This window comes from Crassostrea angulata, chromosome 5, assembly GCF_025612915.1.
Source record: "Crassostrea angulata isolate pt1a10 chromosome 5, ASM2561291v2, whole genome shotgun sequence".
Lineage (NCBI taxonomy): Eukaryota > Metazoa > Mollusca > Bivalvia > Ostreida > Ostreidae > Magallana > Magallana angulata.
In genome coordinates, this window is record NC_069115.1 from 50,571,642 (window position 1) to 50,596,431 (window position 24,790).

General features: G+C 33.9%; 1 protein-coding gene across 1 annotated transcript; it reads left to right on the forward strand.

Moving 5' to 3' along the window:
• Positions 1–8,492: 8,492 nt before the first annotated feature.
• On the forward strand, positions 8,493–24,296 carry LOC128185489 (receptor-type tyrosine-protein phosphatase H-like). Its single transcript, XM_052855071.1, has 15 exons — positions 8,493–8,871; positions 9,145–9,278; positions 17,315–17,558; positions 17,765–17,830; positions 18,634–18,796; positions 19,043–19,102; positions 19,418–19,499; positions 19,687–19,774; positions 19,891–19,967; positions 20,075–20,197; positions 20,498–20,620; positions 20,706–20,854; positions 21,093–21,231; positions 21,901–21,967; positions 23,986–24,296. The coding sequence occupies exons 1-15, from the start codon at positions 8,493–8,495 to the stop codon at positions 24,015–24,017; spliced, it is 1,926 nt and encodes a 641-aa protein (XP_052711031.1). The 3' UTR covers positions 24,018–24,296.
• The last annotated feature ends 494 nt before the right edge of the window (positions 24,297–24,790 follow it).

Below are 24,790 nucleotides of genomic sequence, written 5' to 3' on the forward strand. Positions count from 1 at the left end.
ATGGCACGAATAATAATAATATTGAAAAATGCTAAAGACGATAAAAGACATCATATCTCAAAATTTTGATCATTGACCTCATATAAATTTTATGCCAACAGAATAAGGTCAATATAAGTAGTTCAATATCATAAATGTTTTTGTATTATCATCATTCAATTTTTTGTAAAATTGAATCAAAAATGAGTAGGGATTTGAAAACTGATAGAGGAAATTCGGACTGAATTATTTTTAAAAATTGATGCTGAAATCTTAATGTTGTATACTTATTTAGTGCCACTACCATTCGTAAACTGTATCTTATTTTTTAAAGTGTTTAATTATTTGTAATAATTTTATAATTAGGAAAATCTCAATCGTAGTGTAAAATTTTATGGGATTTTTCTTGAATTTTCAATAAATATTCAATGGCTATTAACTCAAAAAGTAAGTCATTGACCTACTTTTCTGAAAGTGAAAAATAACAATACAAGCAAAGGTCTATAACACACAACAGATGGGTTTTCATTATCATCAGTGGATTTTTTTTTCATTCTGAGTAAACGTCATCCTTAAATGGAATTTTTTAGTAGAGGAAGAGCGTACAAATATGTTCTAGTACGAATTTAATTAGCATCCTTACAAAAAAATAAATACCGGATTTTTTAAGCGGTTCAAAGGTTCTATGTAACAGCCTTTGGTTTCAGGATGTGTGAATGAAAAAAGAGTTTCAAAAACATAACAACGATGCTAGCTTGTGTAAATATTCATAATAAATATACAAGTAAAAAGAAGAAGAAAAAATAACAATGAATTTCCTTTCTTGTATTATTGGTACATGTATCATTATATATCAATATATCATATTTGTTTTTCTGGCAAAACAAGTCTTTATAATATGTCAAATAGATCAATAAAGGGGTTTCAAAAACTAACTCTTTAATTTGAGTGAAAAGAGAGTGACATTGGCCATCATTCTTTTTTATCATAAGTTTGATTATATAAAAAGTTCATGAATTTATAAATGAGGGAAGACTCATACATTAAATGTTATCTGATTGAAAGAACCTAACTATTAAAGTTTTACAAGATTCCATTTAAAGCCTTCCGCTTTTCATCTGGAATATTTACGGCTAATCTTATTTATACTCTATACTATGTTCATGTGAAATTTATAAATTATCTACATTTTAAAGTACCGTTCCCAGACACGTTACGTCGTTTCTAAAAGGGGGATGAACAGACTCATCTCGACAAGAAAAATGGGGTGTTCTAAGGGTATTCGCAATCTTGAGAATTCCTAAGTAAAAGAGCAAATCAGAATTTTAGCAATTGTATTTACATGTTTGTTTTAAAAAAAATTTAACTTTAGATGTACGGTAACAATACATGTATATCATTCTCACCTTACTAGCCATCACTTAAAATATAGCATCACATTTTATGCATGTTTTATTAAATTTATAAGGCATCTTGCAAAATGAGTTTTCCATATCGACATTTTGTGTCTTGTCGCGACTTGTGAAAATATGCACTTCCATGATTAAAAAGATTATTTGTGATATTTTACTCTTGTTTTCCATTTTTAAAGTTTCACGACAAAAAGAGTTGTTATCAGATTGGTTAGGCGATTGTTCAATAGCAATTCACACTTACTCACATTGCTCGCTTTTCATGTAATACAAATTAAACACTGTTAAAAATGTGTGAAAATCCCTGAAAACAGCGATAAAAAAAAAACATTGAAAAAAAGCGTAGAAAAGCTTCTTGCATTGGATTTCCGATGCTCTTAAATATTATTTTCATATATTTGCTTCGCATCCTTCTGAAAAGATAGAAGTGTCTTATTAATCCCTACATGCAAATTGAAAGAAAGAAATATTTGTAGATTCGACTTAAATACAGGAATGGATTCTTTTAATTCATCATTACACTTAAGAGGAAATATTTCGAACAATGTTTCAGAAAGAATTCAGTTTTTTTACTTCCAGTTCTTTCTTTTTGTTGGTATACTTATTGCCGCGGAAAACGTTATTTCTATAGTTATACTTTCTAAATGCTCACGATTGTTATTCCAAATCAGGATGTTGTCCTTAAACTTGGCGATTTCTGATATTTTTACTGGATTGTTCTTAATCTTGCCAAATGGGACATTACACAAACAGTTTCAATGTGATATCAAGAAATATCCGACTTTTATGTTTATCAACGTATCACTGCTGATCGTCACCATGATGAACCTAGACCGTTGTTTCGCTGCTGCCTTTGCAATGCGATATTATTCGTTCATCACAAAGAAATTGATCATCAGGATGTGTGTTATGGCTTGGACGTTTGGCTGCCTACTAACATATGGAATGTTTTTTGGATACGACGCTTATTTTGGACTATCCTGTGAACTTATAATTTTTTCCACGAACAATGCTGTCAATACGATATCTCGATGTATCGTTCTTGGGTTTGTTTTGATGAATCTTGTGATGTTTGGGTTCTTATAACATTATATGCGAAATAGGTTAATTAAAGTTCATCTACCACAGAGACTCATTTCTCAAAGACAATCAAGAATTGTTCGAAAAATATCAGTACTCACTGGATTTTTTCTAGTTCTTTTTTGTCCATTTATTGTAATAATTACCTTCCCTGTGATCGACACATCATCTGAGCATGGACGTAGGGTGTTTTTTATAACAGCTCTTTTGGTAATTATAAATAGTGCATGTAATCCAATTTTGTAGGTATGGAGATTTTCAGAACCGAGATATCATATGAAGAAACTTCTTTGGTTCTGGAATAAACAAAAACTGCTACAGATTGATCAAAAATACAATCAAGAGACTGCTACATATGACATTTGTGTCATTTCAAAAGAAACGATTACAAAGTAATAATATTTCAATAATTATAATTATTTTCCATTAATGAATATCATGTTACTTTTTTTGTTGATTTTCCTTCTTAAAATAGGTTTAATAACTCTAAATTGCACTATTGATACAATATCTATAAGGTATATCTATGGTTACATGAATGCAACAATTTCTTTTTTTTTACAATAAACTTTTTTGTCACAGTTCTACAATTTTAAATGTTAATATGTTTGTGCAGATTAAATAGTTAACCATTTCGTTGTCTAGCATATCTTGCTATTTTTTTGTGATGTCAAAGATAACTTTCTCCGTAATTTTTGTTAGTATGACTTTGTTGTATACCTTTAACACTGCAACGCGAATAAAAAAAATGTGTGATATATTACTTTGTTATTTAAGGTATCTTTGATTAAAAGTAATCGATTCAGTAATGATAAAGTCACGTAAATCAGAATTTAGATAGTAATTAGTTATGATAATATCATCTTCACCTTTCTAATTTTTCGTGTAAACAATTACCGGTTTTTTTTATATAGACTTTTTTGTTTGAATACCTTTTAGAACGCTTAGATCATTAGTGGCCTCCTATTGAAAACAAGGTAAAAATATATTTGAGCCACATCGCAAAGACGGATCAACAATGAACAACTATGTCTAATTACGTAGTAAATTAACTTCATCAGACCGCATGGATTAATGATGTAGATATGTGCCATTTCGTCAACTGAATAATAAAAAAAAATCCAGAAAGATCTTTTTAAAGGTACTTACAAATTAATAATTCATAATAAAAGTTTCACTTTTATCTATAATAAAATTTAGATGTACAAAATTCATTTAAAATATTAGCACTCCAAATGTTCACGTTGATATATTTGAAATATCTAATATTTAATTGGCAACCTGAAAATCACAATTTCATCGTAAACCTTAAAAAAAATGTTTTTGGCAGCTTCTGATAGTTAAAAGCGGATTTCTTATATACTTTGTATAATATTATGTTGCAAAATCGAGGGTTCGTGATGAAATACAATACCACTTTTTCATTCGAAATGTAATACATGTTCATTCTAAGTCGTGTCAAATCTCATATGATTGATTGTATTGTCGAAATCCGATTAGATGTACATACTTGTAAGTTGAGACTGGCAACAATCCTTCGGTCTTCACTTTTTTAATATTCAATTTATAAATTCCTTCTTTTTTAGTTTTTATAGTACTCCTACTGACATCTAGTTTACAATGGTATTAATTTTAAACTCGTTTGATTCATCAATTAAGAACTGTAAAAGAGGTCACAAGAGTTTGCCTTTCAACACTGTGTTCCCATAGTTTCTGATGATCATCCAAATATTTTGTAATTTTAAAAGTTTGAAAAAAATTCTTTTACTTGGAAATATTTGTTTTCAAAACGAAAGTTAAAGTATTTCGGGGAAAAAATCTTTGGATGTTTATATTTCTTGTATCCAAAACTAAAAATTAATCATGTTAAGGGTGATTTTCCGTCAAAGTTTATGCATCACATACAGTTTTCTTTTATTCGGCGGTATGTATATCATATATGTCGATTATTGCAAAGTAATTTTGCACCATCCACCTCCTTGTAGCATTCAACATGACTGGATTAAATTTAAATGCAATTGTTAGTTTGGGCAGTGTTAGAGGGATGTGGAAATAAAGTAAAGATTGAAATGAGGTACAAATGCCTTTCTATACATTCAATTTTTGTTGATTGAATAATTTGTACACTAATACAATAAAACTTTGAAAAATTAATTTAATAAATTTTTCTAAACGTTTTCTTATTATCTACACATAAAAGCAATATCCTAATCAATAAAATACATTATGTGTATAGTGAAACGCATATACTGTGAAACAGAGGAAAACATCAGGTGAGGGCAAACATTTTATAGAGGCTGATTTGACCTTCACCTTTTACTAAACTTGATTCAACGACAATGTACACTCTGGTCAATGGTCTAAGCCTTTATTGAGCAGACATTTGATATGACCATAATCTTTAACATAGAAACGTGTTTCAAGGTCATTGCATACATATGTAACCCTATCCATAAGCACTATTTATGTAAAATATGGACCAGATATGTCCAAGAGTAGAAAATATAATGTTTTAACAATAATCTTTTAAAAACGTTCGGATAAGGATTCAAGAGAGATGAAAATTGACAATAGCAACACGGACCTCTAAAAAGATAAACTTGGGATCAGGTACTTAGGAGGAGTAAACTTTCCCTGCCGACCGGTCCCACCCACCGTGTGCTCATGTCAAGATCGTAAAAAACGGAAGAAACCGTAGTCAGTCCAGTGAATTAATAATGATCTAACAAGTATGGAAATGAGCTTTTGTGATGATACTAATATTTCTACATGTATGTCTAGTTTATAAACTACAACATAAAATGAAAATTACAATCAACTTCAAAATTCAGCAGGTTTTAATGATTTTGACCGCCAAAATATGAAAATATCTCAAGACATCAATATAGGTACAAGTATGCAAAATTTCTGCAGGCGTAAACTACAATCATATACTATAGTACATTATATTTGTCTAAAGATTGCCAATCTGAATTTATTTTCCTAAACATTATATACAATATAGCTTTGAGGCATTCTTCATATTTGATATATATTTTACATTTAATTATGTTTCCTTCCTTATTTCATTATTTTTCAATATATTAATAGAGTAAACACAAATCTGATATTTGAAAAATACAATGTACGAACAAAGATTAATTAGATCTTTTTTAAGTGATTGGCACAAATATGCACATGTTGTGGTATCAGGAAATAATTTTTTCCTCATGCTATGCTATATTAGAAAGAACAGGTGTCATACTTTACTTGAAATTTAAACGCACTCAAGCACATATCGATGAAGAAAATGAAGAAAAGGAAGATAGAAATTGGAAGTTTAGTCGTCTTCTTCTACCTTGTTTTGCCTGGTTCGTATTTATATATAGTACTAGTGCAATTTTCAAACTTTTGAAATTCAAGATGATTTTAAAATCTATATAAGCTTGAATATACTTTAAATTAAATATCTCATTTTTGATACTCAAACAGAAAATCGGTTTGACCGCCACATGATAGCGTCATTAATATATAAATATTGACTAGGGTTAAGAGCAACATTGATAAAATTAGCCTTCATAGGATTAAAAAATTGTCTGACGCGAGGAAGAGAGCAATATATATTGTCCCAAAGTGGCTAGTATAATTACAAAAAAATTAAGAACAAGTTAAAAATTTTCACCAGGATATTAATTTTGTTGGTCACGTGATCAAACCCTTTGAAGCTCGAAGTTTTGATCATGTATCAACCACATTTATATCCCGGTGAACTTTTAAACATTGCTGTTATTACTTATATTTACGTTTGAAAACGGTAAATCGTCAGAATCGTTTAGAATTATTAAAATCACCGTCCAATTTTATGATTACAATAATTCAACCCTTAAACGATCAGCTCGTGCTATGATCTTTGAAATGTCATGAAAAATTTTTTGCTTTTCTATAGGTTCATATAAGGAATCAAATAATTTGTAAATGTAAATATTCAATGCTGCACGAAAACCAAACTCAACATTTGTTTTGTAAAATGAAGAAACAAACCCAAAATCAAAAAAGAATTTCAAAAGAGATCGCCGTAATTTTCTCAGCTCAATATAAAACTCACGAGTATAATATTAATTCTGCGCAAATCCATTTCCAACATTTTCTCGGCGCCAAACGGTAACTGGTGATATTCCGCCGCCCATAGGAATCATGCTATATATGTACTTCCTGTTTTTACTTCTCAACAACTCGGAAATCTTTGTTTCCGTTATGAAAGCAAACCGCGTCCACCCTTCACTTGCTTTAATATATAGTTATCAATCCAAGCTAATCAATGTTTTAGAAATATTGACCGGTCATTTTTTTATGGATTAGCTAATACTAAAACTATTGACTATAGTAAGACGTCCGTGTTCATAATCGCATTGAGTTGCAAAGGTTGGAACCACAAAGTCCAATAGTAGTTACAGAAGCATGATTGTATTGGTTTGTCCTCAGTACCAAGGCTATCGTTGCAGACACAGGATCGCCAAATATGACACATTGTTGATAACTTGCTGATTCCATACCTGATTACATAACTTCATTTGGGACTAAGAGTATTGGTATGCAAGTTTTGAGAAAAGATGCAGTTCTGAGTATGAAGCATCGCTTACATACAATATTTAAAGGTCATAAATAAAAGTATACGAGACCTCATGGTTTTAAAGGAAACAAAGGTTATATAAAACATGCAATAAATGGCTCTGTATAGACTGCCAGAGCTATCGATGCAGATACAGAATCGCCAAAATTACCAATTTGTATTTAAACTCTCAATTCGGATATTATTGTGCCCGCATTCTGCACCTGGTTGCATGATATCATTTAGAAACACTGCACAGTAATACAAGAGTCACAAAGTAAATTCTCTTAATCATCATTACAACAGTGAATTGCTCAATATCAAGGTATAAATCTAGGAGATCATTATAATATTTGATTTTTGCTACATAGATCGGTATTTTCCAAAAAGATATGATTAGTAATCCAATCAAATTTTGTGTTCCTCACTGCATTTGGTCAGATCATTTGCAGTCGAAAACAGAGGTATACAGTAGCTCTCCTTTAAACAAATGATTTTCCAGAGTAATCATGTATTTGATATTTAAAGTTTAAAAAACAATTTTCCCCATTTAATAAAATTGTAATCACGTGATACGAAAAAAGCAACAGATAAACTTGTTGAATTAATGTGATTGTACATCGCCAAGGTATCGCTTTTTGTGAAATCATTTTTCCCATTATGAAAATTATGTTTCGAGGAATACAATACGTTGCCAGGCCAAAAATTAAAACTGATGGCTGACAATACAATAGACCGTAACCAATAGGCTTAAAGCTGAGCACGACTCTCAAATACATGTTACATGTTTTCCTACAAGATTGCTTTATCACCTAACTGCAACCCTATCCCATAACATTCGTCTATTACATGTAGTTCTATTTTGTCTGCGCTTCACATTCTTTTTTATCATTAAACGTGGAATTGATGATTGTTTGAAATGCATCTGCTGATGCAGTTTATAATGCTTCTTCTTCTGACTTGGAGCTACAAACTTTTGATAGTTTTTTACGACCGAGAAATATAGATGATGCCAAATGAACTTCCATACAAATGACTAGTCAAAGGCCTTCATTACAGATAGATAAAATGTCGTAGGCGATAAATACAAACAAAAAACATTCCGGGGAAAATCATTTTTTTTTATCATAAGCTGTCTGCAAACAAATGATTTATACAGAAACGACAAAAAAGTTTCTTAAAAAAAGTTTCCCCATCAAGTTATACAAATATTTACTTCTGATTTTTTTAAGCTTTCATTTCTTAAGAAAAAAAGTAAACCCCAATTGCAGTGTTATTTTCTTTTTAAAAGGCAACAACAAAAAAGACACAAACACTGACTCCGAGTTTATCGTATTATTTTTTGCTAATGTAGAATATTTGTCATGAAGTTGGTGACCATTGAATGATATACATGTATTTTTTTCGTTGTAGCTCGATCACAAAACGTACAAATGCAAGCTGTACCACCTACTGTGAAGTATTTGGAGAACGATCTTGATATCATCTGTTCCATCACGAATCCTTCACATCTTAAAGCAATAGTTTCTTTAGAGTTGCTGAGGAATGAAAGTGGATCGTTTCAAACAATCGTTTCCATCAATCAGGATCAAAAACCCCATTGGATAAACACGTTATTGGAAAGAAGAGCTACCGTCTCAGGATCAGTAAACGGCACGAACTCAGCAGAATTGAAGTTTTCAATCGATAAAAAAAATGTGCTGTGCCCAGAAGATTTTACCACGTACAAATGCAAAATGTCAGGATATCATTATACAACTAGCTTTAATGATAGGGCGCATGGTGAAGATCAAATTACCATCACATATACAAGTATGGATTATCTGAATTTTTAATGTGAATGATAAATAATTGTAAAGCAATTATTTAATTCTTTAGTAGCCTTCAATCATAATAGATTTTATATCTAAATTTCAAATTTTTAGAAATGCTTTTGTATTAAATTTCTAAAATTATGAGTTGAAATGACAGTTAAACATCAAAACTTCAAAAAAGAGGTCATTTTTGAATTATTTTCAATATCGTATATATTTTTAAAATATATCCATTTTGGGTATAAATATATATCTAATGTTATATGTTTAGGTAAACCAACAGTGCTAAACGAACCTACAGTACAGATTTATAACAATGGCCCCGATACAAAAGAACGCCGGTTTCCGGATAAAACGGTTCTCAAACTAACATGTCAGGGAGAAATCGGCACTAATCCTAAAAAGGTACAAGGATATTTTTAGAGTAATTAGAATATTTACATGTAAAGGTACGACATGCAAATTGAACGGATTGTCAACCCCTTGTATGGAATTGTAGCGAGGCACGCATTTTTGTTATAGAGTTACCTCCCTTAGTTATATAGATTTACATCGTTAAATGTTTGTTAATTATCTCTAATCATTAGTATATTATTTGATCTTCTTTACAATAATAATCATTGTATATAAATACTTAGATTTAGAGGTAACAGAGGTTTCTGTATAATACAGGCAGTATTATTTATTCAAAATATGGCATGGATGAAACTAAACACCCATTTATTGTTTAGAGCAGTTTATTTATATAAGACCTTTCCGTGTGTGTAAGGGGGCTTGACTACGTGGTTATAGCCTGTGTACGTCTTTTCGAAACTCTTGTCTGTGAGTACTCTCTGCGAGTTAAAATGTTGATCACTTTGGTAGCGGTTACATTTTCGACGGAGATAGGGGTGTTGGCATCCTCTATCGATAGCTACAGCTCGGCAGAGAACTAGCAAGGCTAAACACATAGTGAGTTCAGATAAGAGAAGTGTTGGCATCTTCTCTTGAGTATCGGGCTCTTCGAGGTGTTGGTATCCTCGGTTGAGCATCTTGGCTATAAGGGGTGTTGGTATCCTCTATAGGGAACTGGGTTATACGAGGCGTTTGAACCTCTGTTGTATAGACCCAGTAGTAGCGCAGATACCCTTGTTACTGAGAAGTAGCCTGGTAAAGGCTCAACAGGTAGCACGGAGACCTTGTGCTTGGGCACTTGGTTAGAGACTTTGGTGTGGGTCATAGGTCTAAGACATCTAATTGAGACGGTGCTCGGTTTCATCCATAGCCTGGTCCAGGAAGACCAAGATCTTGTAAATACGTTGTGTTAATCTGTTTTGTTCTCCAAGGTCTGATTCTACGCAGACCCTTATCCCATAGTAACGTCAGACAGATATCGGAGAGCTGCAAAACATTGTAATAAGTCATTATGGATAAAGTTGAAAGAGAAATCTCGTTCATAGATCAAAAGCTGAAGAAGCTTCAGGATAGTTTGGCGCACAGAGACCACTCCACCCCTCTGCCCAGAGAAACTAAGGCACCTGCTTTATACGACTCTGGGATGGACACTGGACGTCCATCTATGTTACCAAGACGAAGTGCATCACCAGTCTTGGCAACAAACGCAATGCCTCAGACAAAACAGCCCGGTGATAGTACAAGAGCGCAGAGAAGCGAGGTTTTAAACTATGCTGATATGGGTGCTAGACCGAAAGACAAAAGACCTCCTAGGACGGAGTTCTCAGAGGATGATTATCTGGACCCAAGAGAAAAAGCTCATCCTATGACTGAGTTCTTAGAGGATGATTACCTTGCTCCAAGCGTTACAGTGCGCAAAGCACCTAGAGTCAGGTTCCCATCTCCTATTAGAAAAGATGCACATGACACACGCGGAAAAGCGAACAAATCTACTGGTGTGAATATGAAGCCAGCCACATATGATGGTTCGATCCCTTGGCAGGACTACCATAGCCACTTCGAGGCCTGTGCAGATTTGAATGGTTGGACAGAGAGAAGTAAGGGCACTTACTTAGCTGTATCGTTGATAGGAAATGCATTGGGGGTTCTTGGAAACTTTCCCAAAGGAACGATTCCTGATTATTATGAACGGGTTAAAGTTCTTGAGGAGAGATTTGCCCCTCCAGGCCAGACAGAGCTATACAGGGTGCAAATGAAAGAACGTCGGCAGAGACCAGGTGAACCACTCCCAGAGCTAGCCCAAGCCATTCGTAGACTAGCGAATCTGGCATACCCCACGGCTAATTTTGAAATACGAGAGACCCTGTCCAAAGATCAGTTTGTGGATGCTCTGGTAGATTCTGACATGCGAATCCGGATAAAACAATCGCGTCCCACAAACCTCAATGAAGCTGTTAAGTCAGCTGTTGAGTTGGAAGCATTCAACAGGGCTGAACATAAGAGCCATTTAAGAACTACAGTGACTGAAACAGTCAACGAAGTACAGAGTTCAAACGAGAGTGATCTAGCGATGATGATCAAAGACCTCACTAGCAAGTTTGATAGGCTCCAAAGAAATGTAGACGAAATACGACAAAGAAAACCCTCGTCTTTGGCAGCAAGTGACGATAGAAGAGAGCATACAAAGAGAAAAGTCATAAAGTGCCATTACTGTCACAAGCCTGGACACATGCGCAAAGACTGCTTTGCACTAAAGAATCGGAAGTTGAATGCTGGGAATTTTAAACAGCATGAGAAAAAGCAAAGAAAAGCAAGTGGTTCAGTAGGCGCCGATACGATTGGTGTAGAAGCCGGAATGTTTCTACGGTCCAGACTTCAAGGCATTGAAGTGAACCTACTGGTTGATACGGGTGCTACTCTGACACTTGTTTCCTCAGCAATAGCCCAAAGAATTGCTCATGACCGCATGCCTGCTCTAGAGCTTATGCAGAAGAATGCACTAGATGCAGGTGGGAAAATGTTAAATGTATCTGGAAAGGGAACGTTTGTTTTGGAGTTCGACAATTTTTCATGTAATATCACAGCCGCTGTAGCTGAATTAACAGTCGATGGTATTATTGGCATAGACTTCCTAACAGAGTACAGGTGCGTGGTCGATGTGCCGAACCAAGAACTGTATATTGGGAAGTTTAATAAATTTCACATGGAAAAGAAAGGTCATTTTGGTTGCTTTAGGGTTGTGAATAAGAACCAAGTTACGATCCCTGCAAAACAAGAAGTTATTATGTCTGGTCAGATTTGTGTACCTAAAGGCGAGTGTCTCTACAATTGTGATAGTATTATTGAACCTGTGGAGAGAGATAGAAACGACTTACCAGCAATTGTTGGACGAACATTGGTACAGAGTGTTAACATAGTACCTGAAAGATTGCTGAACCCCTCTGACGAATCATGCTTAGTCAGAAAAGGAACGCTGTTGGCTCAGCTAACTCCTGTTGAACATGTTGGTATCGTGCACAAAAGTGTAACACAGTCCTCAGGCCTTGTTGATCAGTTAAAGAGTTTATTAGGTCGTTGCAGTGAGGACTTGACAGACCAACAGAAAAAAGCTGTGTGGAGTCTTCTAAGAGAATATAATCATTTGTTCGCAAAGGACAACTCTGAGCTTGGTTCTACCAATGTTGTAGAACATGAAATAAATGTCGGTAATGCCAAACCAATAAAAGAGCCTTTGCGTCGGCTCCCATATCACTCAGCTGATACCGTAGATGAGCATGTGCAAGAGATGCTCAGGGATGGAATCATTGAGCCGTCGTCCAGCCCATGGGCAGCTGGAGTAGTTTTAGTGCGTAAGAAGGATGGTTCCACACGCTTCTGTGTTGACTATCGGAAGCTTAACAAAGTGACAATACAGGATGCTTACCCGCTTCCCAGGATCGACGAGTCATTAGATAGCTTGTCAGGCAACAAGTGGTTTAGTACTCTCGATCTATTTTCCGGGTATTGGCAAGTCTCAGTTAAGCCAGAATACCGTCCAAAGACAGCATTTATGACAAGGAAAGGGCTGTTTCAATTTAAGAAAATGCCATTTGGTCTAAGCTGCGCACCGACAACATTTCAGAGACTTATGGAGAAAGTAATGACAGGTTTGCAGTGGGAGACCTGCTTGATCCACCTAGACGATATTATCATCGTAGGGAAGACATTTGAAGACATGATCCAGAATTTAAGAACCGTGGTTGATAGACTTCTTGATGCTGGCCTTAAACTGAAAGCTAAGAAGTGTACATTGTTTGCCAAGAAAGTGTTGTACCTGGGCCATGTCTTTTCAGAGGAAGGGATCTCAACAGATCCAGAGAAAGTTAAGGTAGTGAAAAATTGGCCTGAGCCATGCAATGTGAGCGAGGTCCGTTCTTTCCTTGGTCTCTGTGGATATTACAGACGGTTTATAGCACAGTTTGCTGAAAGAGCCAAACCGCTGACCAAGCTTACAGAGAAAGGAAGTGCCATGGAATGGACAAAGGAATGCAGAGAAGCCTTTCTTGATTTAAAAGAGAGACTATGTAAGGCACCTGTGCTGGCAATGCCAAATTTAGCCATGAATTTATCCTGGATACGGATGCCAGCAATATGTCGATAGGGGCCGTTCTATCTCAGTGCATTGACGGTGTAGAAAGGCCCGTTGCCTATGCTAGTCGTACTCTCTCTAAGCCTGAGCGCCAGTACTGCGTCACCAGAAAAGAGTTGCTCGCAGTTGTCTTCTTTACCAAGTATTTTAAACATTTTCTGTATGGGAAGCAGTTTACAGTTCGCACAGACCATAGTTCCTTGCGTTGGCTGCTTAACTTCAAGAATCCCGAGGGACAGTTGGCTCGGTGGCTAGAGTCACTAAGCGTTTTTGACATGAAAATTGAACACCGTCCCGGCAAACAACATGCTAATGCTGACGCACTCAGTCGCAAACCATGTAAGCAATGTGGTTTTACTACGGACCAGGAACGTGAAACTGTACCAGTTGTCTCTCATGTCGAAGTTAAACCTTCCTTTATGTCGAGAGTGGAAAATACCCGATTATGCTACAATCAGCAGCGAAGGACGAGTCCTTAAGTCACTTTGGTCTCAGTTCGAAATTCTGACCATTGACAACGGCATTTTGTATCGGAAATGGGTCGATGACAAAGGTACAAAGATGCAAGCCATTGTGCCATATAGTGAGCGACGCACAGTCCTGGCTCAATACCATGACAACAGATCGTCAGGACATCTTGGTGTGTCTAAGACAATACCTAAAATCCGACAGGGCTATTATTGGCCAGGGATCCAGTCTGATGTTCGGGTATACATCGCTGGATGTGACAAATGTAGCAGACGAAAAGGGTGCCAGAAAAGCAAACGAGCGCCTGTGCAGATAACACAGGCAGGAGTGCCAATGGAGCGCATTGCCACAGACATACTTGGAGAACTACTATTGACAGAGAAAGGGAATAGATATATCTTGGTAATTTCTGACTATTATTCCAAGTGGACAGAAAGCTTTCCAATGAAGAACATGGAAGCTGAAACCGTTGCAAAAATTATTGTGGAACAATTCATTGTGAGGCTTGGGGTTCCCTATGTAATTCACTCTGACCAAGGCTCGCAGTTTGAGAGTCGCTTATTTACCGAGGTCTGCAAGCTTTTAGGGATAAAGAAGACAAGGACAACGCCGTATCACCCAAAGTCTGACGGCATGGTCAAGCGCTTTAAAAAAACATTATCAACAATGCTTAGCGCCTATGTAGATGACAACAATAAAGACTGGGATGTTCACTTGCCGTACGTTATGATGGCATACAGGTCTGCAGAGCATGAGACTACGGGGTTTACTCCAAACTCTCTGATGCTTGGGAAAGAGGTTGCGACACCTCTCGATATTATGTACGAGATGCCACCAGATGTCAATGAAGTTCCACAGCATAAATGGGCACGGGAGCTAAAAGCTCGTATGGAAGAAGCGCTTAGTGCTGTGCGTTATCACACGGGGCAAGAAATGCACAGACAAAAGCGGTATCATTATGCAAAGATGCACTGGCAACGCTTTGCTAAAAACGACAAAGTGTATGTTTTCTTCCCACAGAGGAAGGTAGGCCACAGTCCCAAGTTTACTAGTTACTGGAGAGGGCCATACACTATTGTAGGCAAGAAGTCTGACCTGCTCTATGAGGTAGACTGTGGATATCGGGGCAAGTTACAGGTCATTCATGCAGACAGACTGAAGCTACACAATTCCCAAGTGTTGGCAGACGAAGAAGTAGATGCAGATCTAAAGGCTGATGATGATGAGTTACCAAGATCCGATGGGGACGAATCGGAAAGGGGAAGGAATCTCGAGGGTGTTTGCTCAGAGAATAAGCGAACACGAAGACCACCAGTCTGGTTGCAAGACTATGTTAGATATTAGCCAGTTGTCTTAGGCAAAGACATATTTTATGCGAGGGCGCATAAACTTAGGGAGGGGGTAATGTAGCGAGGCACGCATTTTTGTTATAGAGTTACCTCCCTTAGTTATATAGATTTACATCGTTAAATGCTTGTTAATTATCTCTAATCATTAGTATATTATTTGATCTTCTTTACAATAATAATCATTGTATATAAATATTAAGATTTAGAGATAACAGAGGTTTCTCTATAATACAGGCAGTATTATTTATTCAAAATATGGCATGGATGAAACTAAACACCCATTTATTGTTTAGAGCAGTTTATTTATATAAGGCCTTTCCGTGTGTGTGAGGGGGCTTGACTACGTGGTTACAGCCTGTGTACGTCTTTTCGAAACTCTTGTCTGTGAGTACTCTCTGCGAGTTAAAATGTTGATCACTTTGGTAGCGGTTACGTTTTCGACGGAGATAGGGGTGTTGGCATCCTCTATCGATAGCTACAGCTCGGCTAAACACATAGTGAGTTCAGATAAGAGAAGTGTTGGCATCTTCTCTTGGGTATCGGGCTCTTCAAGGTGTTGGTATCCTCGGTTGAGCATCTTGGCTATAAGGGGTGTTGGTATCCTCTATAGGGAACTGGGTTATACGAGGCGTTTGAACCTCTGTTGTTTAGACCTAGTAGTAGCGCAGATACCCTTGTTACTGAGAAGTAGCCTGGTAAAGGCTCACCAGGTAGCACGGAGACCTTGTGCTTGGGCACTTGGTTAGAGACCTTGGTGTGGGTCAAAGGTCTAAGACATCTAATTGAGACGGTGCTCGGTTTCATCCATAGCCTGGTCCAGGAAGACCAAGATCTTGTAAATACGGTGTGTCAATCTGTTTTGTTCTCCGAAGTCTGATTCTACGCAGACCCTTATCCCATAGTAACGTCAGACAGATAGTCTACCCCCTACACGTTACAGAATTAGCCAAGGTGGTCTATAAAGCTGAGGGGTCATGAAAACGGGGGGGGGGGGGGGTATGAAAGTATGGACATCTCAGAAAAAAATACCTTGTAGGAAAGTTTGTATATTTTGAATAGTAGTTTTCCCAAAATATTAATGATAAGCCTAATAAGGAGGGAATTAGAGGCATTTGTTCTGAATGAAAACTGAAAAAAGTTTAGTTACAGAGTTCCGAAAACACACATCCCCCATTCTACAGTATATTATATTTAAAAAAAACTTTTATCGCATAAAGAACATTTTTTAAAAAGACTAGACTTTGACCCGTGCGTGTCGGGCATTTACGAAATAGATACATCAGATTTGCTCACCATGTTGACATTCAGAACTCTCGGAGTTTTTCATATCAAACGCATTGAGTTAGAGTTATCTCCCGTATTTTCTTTCATGACCAGAATATATAGCAAATGTTAATGAAAATATACACGTATTTGTATTATCATTTTTGAGTTTATCCATGCAAATGTGATATTGTGGAAACATAAACTAAAGAGCATACCGTGAATTAGCGTGAAAGTAATGCGCATGCGCAAAATTGTAAAATCCAAAAAATTCAGACGATTCCCAGATTTTTTAAAGGAATTTTCTTTGATTATTAATTAGCGAAGCCTGATTGTGAAAAAATAAAAAACAAATTGGTAATCTCCAAGTACCAATGATGTAAAAAATATATAAAACAAAAGACAGTAGTCTTCCGATTTCTCGGTATTAAAGCCCAAAAATCCGAGTCTATTATTTTAATATAGTAGTATAGATTAAGGTAAAAAAAAAATATCAATGCAGTTTAAGTTTTTAAGTAAAATATGTTATATTCAATGCCTTGTAAATGGTCTCTGAATTTTCTTTTTACATTGGAAAGAAAAAAAGTTAAATTATTAGGACTACAAACGTGATGCTCATTAAACTGGATTAGATCAGTTTGTCGATTATTATGAAGCACTTCACGATTTAGAAAGCATAAATTGTCCAAATACAGTATATTTTCGTGTTAGCGGGTACCTATTGATTGCCTTATTTAATTTTCTAGCATTTCGATAACATTCTTATATAATGGTCCATATAAAAGTTTTAGAATGTGATATTTTTAAAAAAAGAAATTTATATAAAAATTCCATTTCAGATTATAAGATGGTGCATCAAAAAAGCCTCTCAGCACTCTTTTGTGGTATTCCCTCTCACTACTAATCACACAGTTCCTTCTCGTTTCGGATGCCAGTACACTCGATCTAGTACCATCGTCTATAACATAACCAGCGAAGACGAGTTCACACAATTCCTTTGCGAGACTGGAGATTATGAAATTTGTGGGACGGGATCGATAATACGATATGTTAACATCAGTAATTTAGGCAAGTCTTATACAGGTTCGATAGTCTTGAATGTTACAATAATAATCATATTTTTCTTTGACACAAGAAATACATTTTGATATAGAAGTGAGGTAGAATATGATCAATGCTTATGTTTTAGAAAATACATATTTTTAACGAGATGGACTTGTGCTGTTTTGTGAACTGAAATTTGACTGAACGACGGAACTTTTATTGTTATTTATTCTTTACTTTTTTAGAGGGTACAAAAGTTACATCGAGGCCTTCAATATCCACTACTAGAACTGCAAAAACTCAGACAATGAGTATATTTTTTACATCAATGTCATTAATTAATATTAAAAAACATACAATGTAGCTCTGCTTGTTTTGGAAAAAAAATGTATATTTCTGTTTTTATTTGAACGAAATAATAGAGACAAGCCATGCAAAAAATTAAGTCTACACAAAAAGACTTTTATAGATATTATTTCTATGAAGAAATCCTTTTGAGTTGGTTTTGCTATTGTCTAAATGGGGCATGGTCACGATTTTGGTCAATACTATTTTTATGTTTTTATTATTTACTATGCTTTAGAAATGCATTTCTAATTATCAAATTATATTTGAGAGTCATTCGTAGAGTTATAAGCAAGATACAGGACACACAATTCTTTGTCATGTAAACAAGGCTAGTGCCCTGATTTTTGTTTACATAGGTTCAAAATACCAGTAAAAATCTTTTTCCAGCTTATTTTTTATCTTTTTATTTTTTTTTCAAGCATAGATAAACAGTTCCTAACGTTTAAAACATGCGTTTTAGGTTTTAAACTGAAATTTTTACTTCAACGTTCAAAATGTAAACAAACGCTTTGTTTACATATTGAAGAATTTCAAGCTCTGTAACTCGCCTATAACTCTTCAAATGACAATCAAAATTCGGTTGCCTATTAAAGATGCCTTTCTGAAGCATTGTAAATATTAAAATCGGAAAACAATTTTTTGACCAAAATCGTGACCATGCCCCTTTAATGCAACAAATACAATATACATTCTGTATGTTTTTGCAAAATTATAATAAGTCTTTACATTTCATGTTTTTTAAAATAGTTTTTTTCATTGACCACAGTGATTCCCACACTTCATCAAGCGAGCACGGTGAATTCCACATCATCAGCAAACAAGCATGGACTTGGATATTATTTATATCTCTATATTGGTGTTGCTATTGGGTCGGTTATAATTTTATTTGCAGCCGTGTGTGGATGTGTAAAACGGAAACGAAACCGAGGGTATGCTAACTGTAATCAAGTTGTCATCTATTTAGCATGAATACATAAATGAATGAACAATCTTAGTTTCTAAATCAATTAGCCTTGACCTTTATTGTTTTATAGAATTAATTTTACTAAAAAATTAGTAATAAAAATGTATAGGAATGTAAATTCCATATGCCACACTCCTTCAGCACCGAACAGAGAACAGAAAAAGAATTGTTTATACGTTTCTTGAATTTCATTTAAAATTAAAAATTTTAGGAATGCCAAAAGGATAACATCTCTCTACACAGATCTTCAAATTTACGAAGGCATCAGAGAGTAAGATGATAGTTTTTTTTTTCTTCATTTCACCAATGCATTGATATATTTTTCTTAATCCTAATGGGAAATGTATTGTAATATCTTAAGATTTTATCGTAGATTGCCACGTTAAAAATATTATGTGTATTTAAACATCAATTATTTGTAATTTCATAATGATATATACGATAAAACCGAATTTACTCGTTCAAGATATGCGAATACAAATATTTCAAGAAGCCAACTTTCTTTGTTAGAACATTCTTTAAAAACTAGTATTTTGTTTCACATGACACTAACATCATATGAAAACTTTCGTTCAATAATTTGTAGATCTGTTGCATTGCATCGTTTTGTTAATCATGTGATCACCCTAATGAAAAATGACAAAGAGGAACTCACTGAAGAATATCAAGTAAGAAAACAACATGATATACATATCAATAATTCGTACATGAATTCAAATAAAATACATATGAGATAAAAACTTTCTTTATATGCACACTTTTGCTCCTGTGTAATGCATGCAAGAGACAGAAGGCAATATCTCACTTTTTACTTAAACAATTAACTTTTACTTCTTTTTTTACAAATACGGATAGGCGTTACTTCAGTCTAGCGAAAGAATAACTGCAGGTACAGCAATATCGATGGGTGTACCATCAAAAAATAGAAGCGGTGTTGTTCCTTGTGAGTGTAATTTATAACGGTGTTTACTTGAAATTAACATTTTTTTATGTAAATGAGAGACAATGTTTTGACAACAAGATAGTACATGTAACAGTTGTTTTATTCTCTTGATCTAGACGAATTTAATCGTGTAAAACTTCAAAAACGGGAATCAAGTTCGTCTAACAATTATATCAACGCAAGTATTGTTTTGGTATGTACTTTCCCCCACTTATATTATTTAAAAAATTCATTAAGTACTTAACGCATACTGAATATTTATAAAATGCCGTTTGTTGATCTATTTTTTTTTCTTTGAAGAACGGCTTGTATATAATGACACAGTATCCTCTTCAAAGGACGACAGCAGACTTTTGGCAAATGCTTTGGGAACAAAATGTTCCATCGATAATTGCACTGACAGAAAAAAATGAAGATATAAAGGTATAAACCGACTTTTGTTATTTAAGCGTAATAATAAATTTTCTTTTGTAGATAATGTATGTAATTTTTTGATATTCTCAAAATTTGAAAACACTATCTAATCACTATGTTATTATATTAATATTTTAATAAGGCTAATGAGAATATGGTTTATAACATTCGATACCATTAGCCTAAATATATCTCAACGTAAATATACAGTGTATGCAAACATAATTTATATAGTCTACATTCTCTTTGGAAATTGTACAATTAGCTGTTGCATTATTAAATACACATGCACTTTCGATTTCTTACAAGAATGAATGCTATTATCCGAGCAAAGATTGTGTGGTTCGGTCATTTGGAAGAATCGATGTTGAATTACTCGCAACATTCAACATATCAGAAGATCTGACTCTGCGAAATTTCAAATTATCAAGGGTATTAAGGTTACTTTATTAAGCTCTGTTTCATCACAGTTAAATAGTATGCCACACTTTTGGCTTTATTGTGATTTTTAATTTAGGGAAAGCAGACAAAAAATGTTGGTCATTTCCATGTTACCAATCTGGATATTTCCTTCCTGCAAGAACAAATTCCGAATCTTGTCACCATAGTTGAACAAACAAATAAGGGTATTACCATTCACGGACCACGTGTCGTTCATGGCAGTTGGTAGGTGACGTTTATATTTTTTAATTCACATATATTGAAAGAGTAGGCTATGTAAATTCTATACAATATCCATAAAACGGTTACTTACAATAATTAATTAATCAATGTATCCATTTTTCATAATCGTTTTTAACATAGTTTAAACTTTTTCTCTCAGCGCATTAATGCTGTGTTAATAACAATTTAGGATTATAAAATGACATTCAGATTAACAATCGTTAATTTGTTTTGGTTCAAGCTCTGACATGGACTTTAGTGGTGTGTACATCGTGGTTGATTTCCTCATGAACTCCATCCTCTCTGGCAGTGACAGTATTGACGTTTATGGAACTACCCTTAAAGTGCTCAAAGAAAGAATGTCTTCAATTCATTCAGAAGTATCAATTTTATTGAATATTATTGTTAATAAGCTAAAAATGTTTAGGTATATCATCAAAGTATACCGATGAGGGAGACAGCAATACTCCTGTTTCTGATGATCAAGCCTACATCTGGGGGCAAAGTTACCATTCATTTTGACCAAAACAATTTATACAAAATTAAAAGATAAAACATAATCGTTTTATACAAAAATAGAAATTGCGTGTACGACAACTTTTCTACTAATCAGATTTAAATTTATTTTAATATATGGCAAAAGAAATAAATATATTGAACTCTAAATGCAGATCATTAAATTTACTGTTAATGAATATGGTAGAAGTAAAAATGAGTGCTGAAAATGAATGCCAGGAGAAGAAAGAAGTCGAGTCTAAACAAGTTTTAGTAATAAATACACAAGACTGTATGATTGTTTGATGCGTTCAATACTCTTGACATAGATTGAAAAAATACAAAGCATTGGGCTATGATAAATAAATAGATAGATAGATGGATGAGTGGATATATGGATGGATGGGTGTATGGATGGATAGATAGATAGATAGATAGATAGATAGATAGATAGATAGATAGATAGATAGATAGATAGATAGATAGATCTATACATGTAGATATATACGTAGATAGATGATTAGATATAAATTCCATATATATCATTTTTTCAGGACCAATATTCATTGATCTACACTTGTCTTCAGAGTTCTGTTCAAAATTCAACAGAAGTTAAAAAAGGTAAATGCTAAACAACCATTTGTTTCCCAACGTGTATCGTCTGTGCTAATGTTTATTTATTCTTTCGTTGGGTCTTTTTAATCTCGCTGTAAAAATTCATTCCATTAGAGAACATGTCAATTTACAAGGTTTGATCCCTTTTTTATTTTTTGTTTTATTTTTTTCTTCTAAAAATAAACGCCTTTTTCTAACGAAATATAATGGTTCCCAAAATTAGCTTGTAAAGATAATTATTCAAAGTCGTTTTGATTTTAAACGAGAACAATGCAGAAACAATGCAGTAGAGTACAATGAACAGCAGGGTTGTTTAAGCAAACGTATGTACAAGGGAGGGTTGATCAAAAAGTAATGTCGCATAATGCACTGCAATTCTCATGGGCGATGTATTGTATAAAATGATGCATAACAATTTGACCAATCAAAATTTTAAAAAATCTCCAAACAACACCACAACACAATATTTTGAAATAGATATAATAGATATAAAATAGACTTTTCTAACTGTATTAAGAATTAGGAAACATTATGGTCATTTCATTGTAACTATGCAGTGCCTTTTGTCAAGGAATTAAAAGGTCGGACATTCGAATAGTGATACCGATATATTTTGCTTCGATAGAGAGAAATCACTAGAAATTATACTGGAATTAATTTATCAACTTAAAAGAGTGAGTGAACAGGGTACCCTCAACGTGGTTAATTGTTTTATAAAGTCATATGCCATGTTAATAAATAAATTACAAGACATGCGCTCTAACAGAAAATTGAAGTTTGGTTCTTATCTCATCATCTATATTATAAAGCTTATAATTAATAAAGTCCATTACTTTTTTTAAGTGTCATCGATGAAACTGATCACAGACTTATTAATCCAATATACAACTTTATGGATCACAAGAAGTGTTATTTTTTACTAAATGAAAACAAAATTTTAAAAAAATGTGAAAAGAGCATCGTGCACAATTTATTTTCCTAATTATAAGGACTTCTCAAGATCTTTCAGAAAGCAAAGGATCTAAAATTGGGGTCGCTAACATACGATGACTACCTTTACCTCATACTCTATAAAATATATTGCCTTCAGAAACAAATCGGAATAGAAATAGGTGGACAAAAAAGCACGAATATTTGTCACTTAACGCCGATTATTTTAACAATTTTATTGCATCTATAACATTTCTTTTAAAATAACCCTGGTATAATAATCCTGTTCTTGAATAAATAGGCCGTAATAAAGGTTGCAAATGGGTTAAATTAGGATTGTTTCTTAAACCTTTTTTTGATAGCAACAAACACACGAAAAAAGCATATCAGCATAAATTACTATAAATCTTATCTCTTTGTGTTTAAACCTTATTTTTTGTTGATGCATGATTTAAAGTTTATATAAAAGTCCGTCCCAAGATATTTTTGCCGCATATTTTCTTAAATTATTCGATATATATTAAAACCTTGATTCAAACGATATTTATTCAATAGCATACATGTAAAAAAAATCCAAAGATTTCTCTTTTGAAACGCCCCCTCTAGCTTGTCACGTTTCAACACACGGCTAAAAATAGAAAGTCTACGGGGATTTTGCATTGCATCAGCCATAATTAAGCCTAGATGATAACGTTGAAAAATTGTGCGAGGTATTCCGAGTGACCTCTGAATGGAGAAAAGATGCCATCATTCCACATTATAAATCTCCTTAGGAAATCTGTTTTTGTCCAGCAATATGTGCAGCAAAAATATTTTGGGACAGACTATAGTTTTGAAATGCTAAAATTCAGATATCATAAAAAAATCGATCTATGATCGTCTGAAACAAATATACTTTCGAGATCAGGTAATAAAAACCAAAACACTGTTCTGGTAAACTTTTAACTTTTATTTCATGTTTTATTTTTTCAAACGGGAATATTTATCTTGTTTCAATGCCATTACTTTGTATGTGAAAAAATTTATTATTGAATATGAGATCGATTTGTTTGTTTGTGATTCTCTTTCAAGAATCATTTCTTTTATGATTTCAGTTAAGCCTAGTTCATATGAGAATGTTACCTGAAGACGGCAAGTGATAATCATCCAGTGACAAAAATCATACTTTAGTATAGATAACTCCTGATTTTGTAAATATTTGTCCAAATGCATGGCATGTAATATTCTATTTTCTTTTTCATTATAATGCCTTTTCTCTAACTTTAAGGATTGCGCTTAGTCAGAGTGAAAAACAATAATCCATTGATGATAATGTAAACACATCTATTGTATATTTTAGACAATTGATTGCAGTGTATATTTTTCACTTTCAAAAAACTAGGTCAATGACCTACTTTTTAAGTTAGTGGCCTTTGAATATGTTTGAAATGTTTTTAATAAAAATCCTTCCAAATAATATACTTTCATTGAGTAGTAAAATAAATTTAGAATTTTTTTTCTGACTTTCCTGTTTCCAGCAAGTTTGTTATTGTTAGAAGCTTATTTCTTTAATTAATTATTTAATTTAATTATTTAATAATTATAGTAGAAGATCGAATGTTAAGTGAATGATAATTCATTTTATAAATACTTTTTTGTGTTTTGAATTAATTTTACTAATGACATTAAACCTTATATCTATCCGAATTTGACAACTCAAATCCTGAGTAAACAAGATCTTTAAACACGAATTATAGATCAAAATTCATTCATCAGAATGTATGATACATGTTATTTTTTTGGCAATTCATGATTCAAAATCAATATATATACCTGTCCAGGAATTACCTTACTATAGCATTCGCTGTTACTTATTTGTAAGAGGAAGACTAAATGTTATATACAACTTAAGGAGGCTTG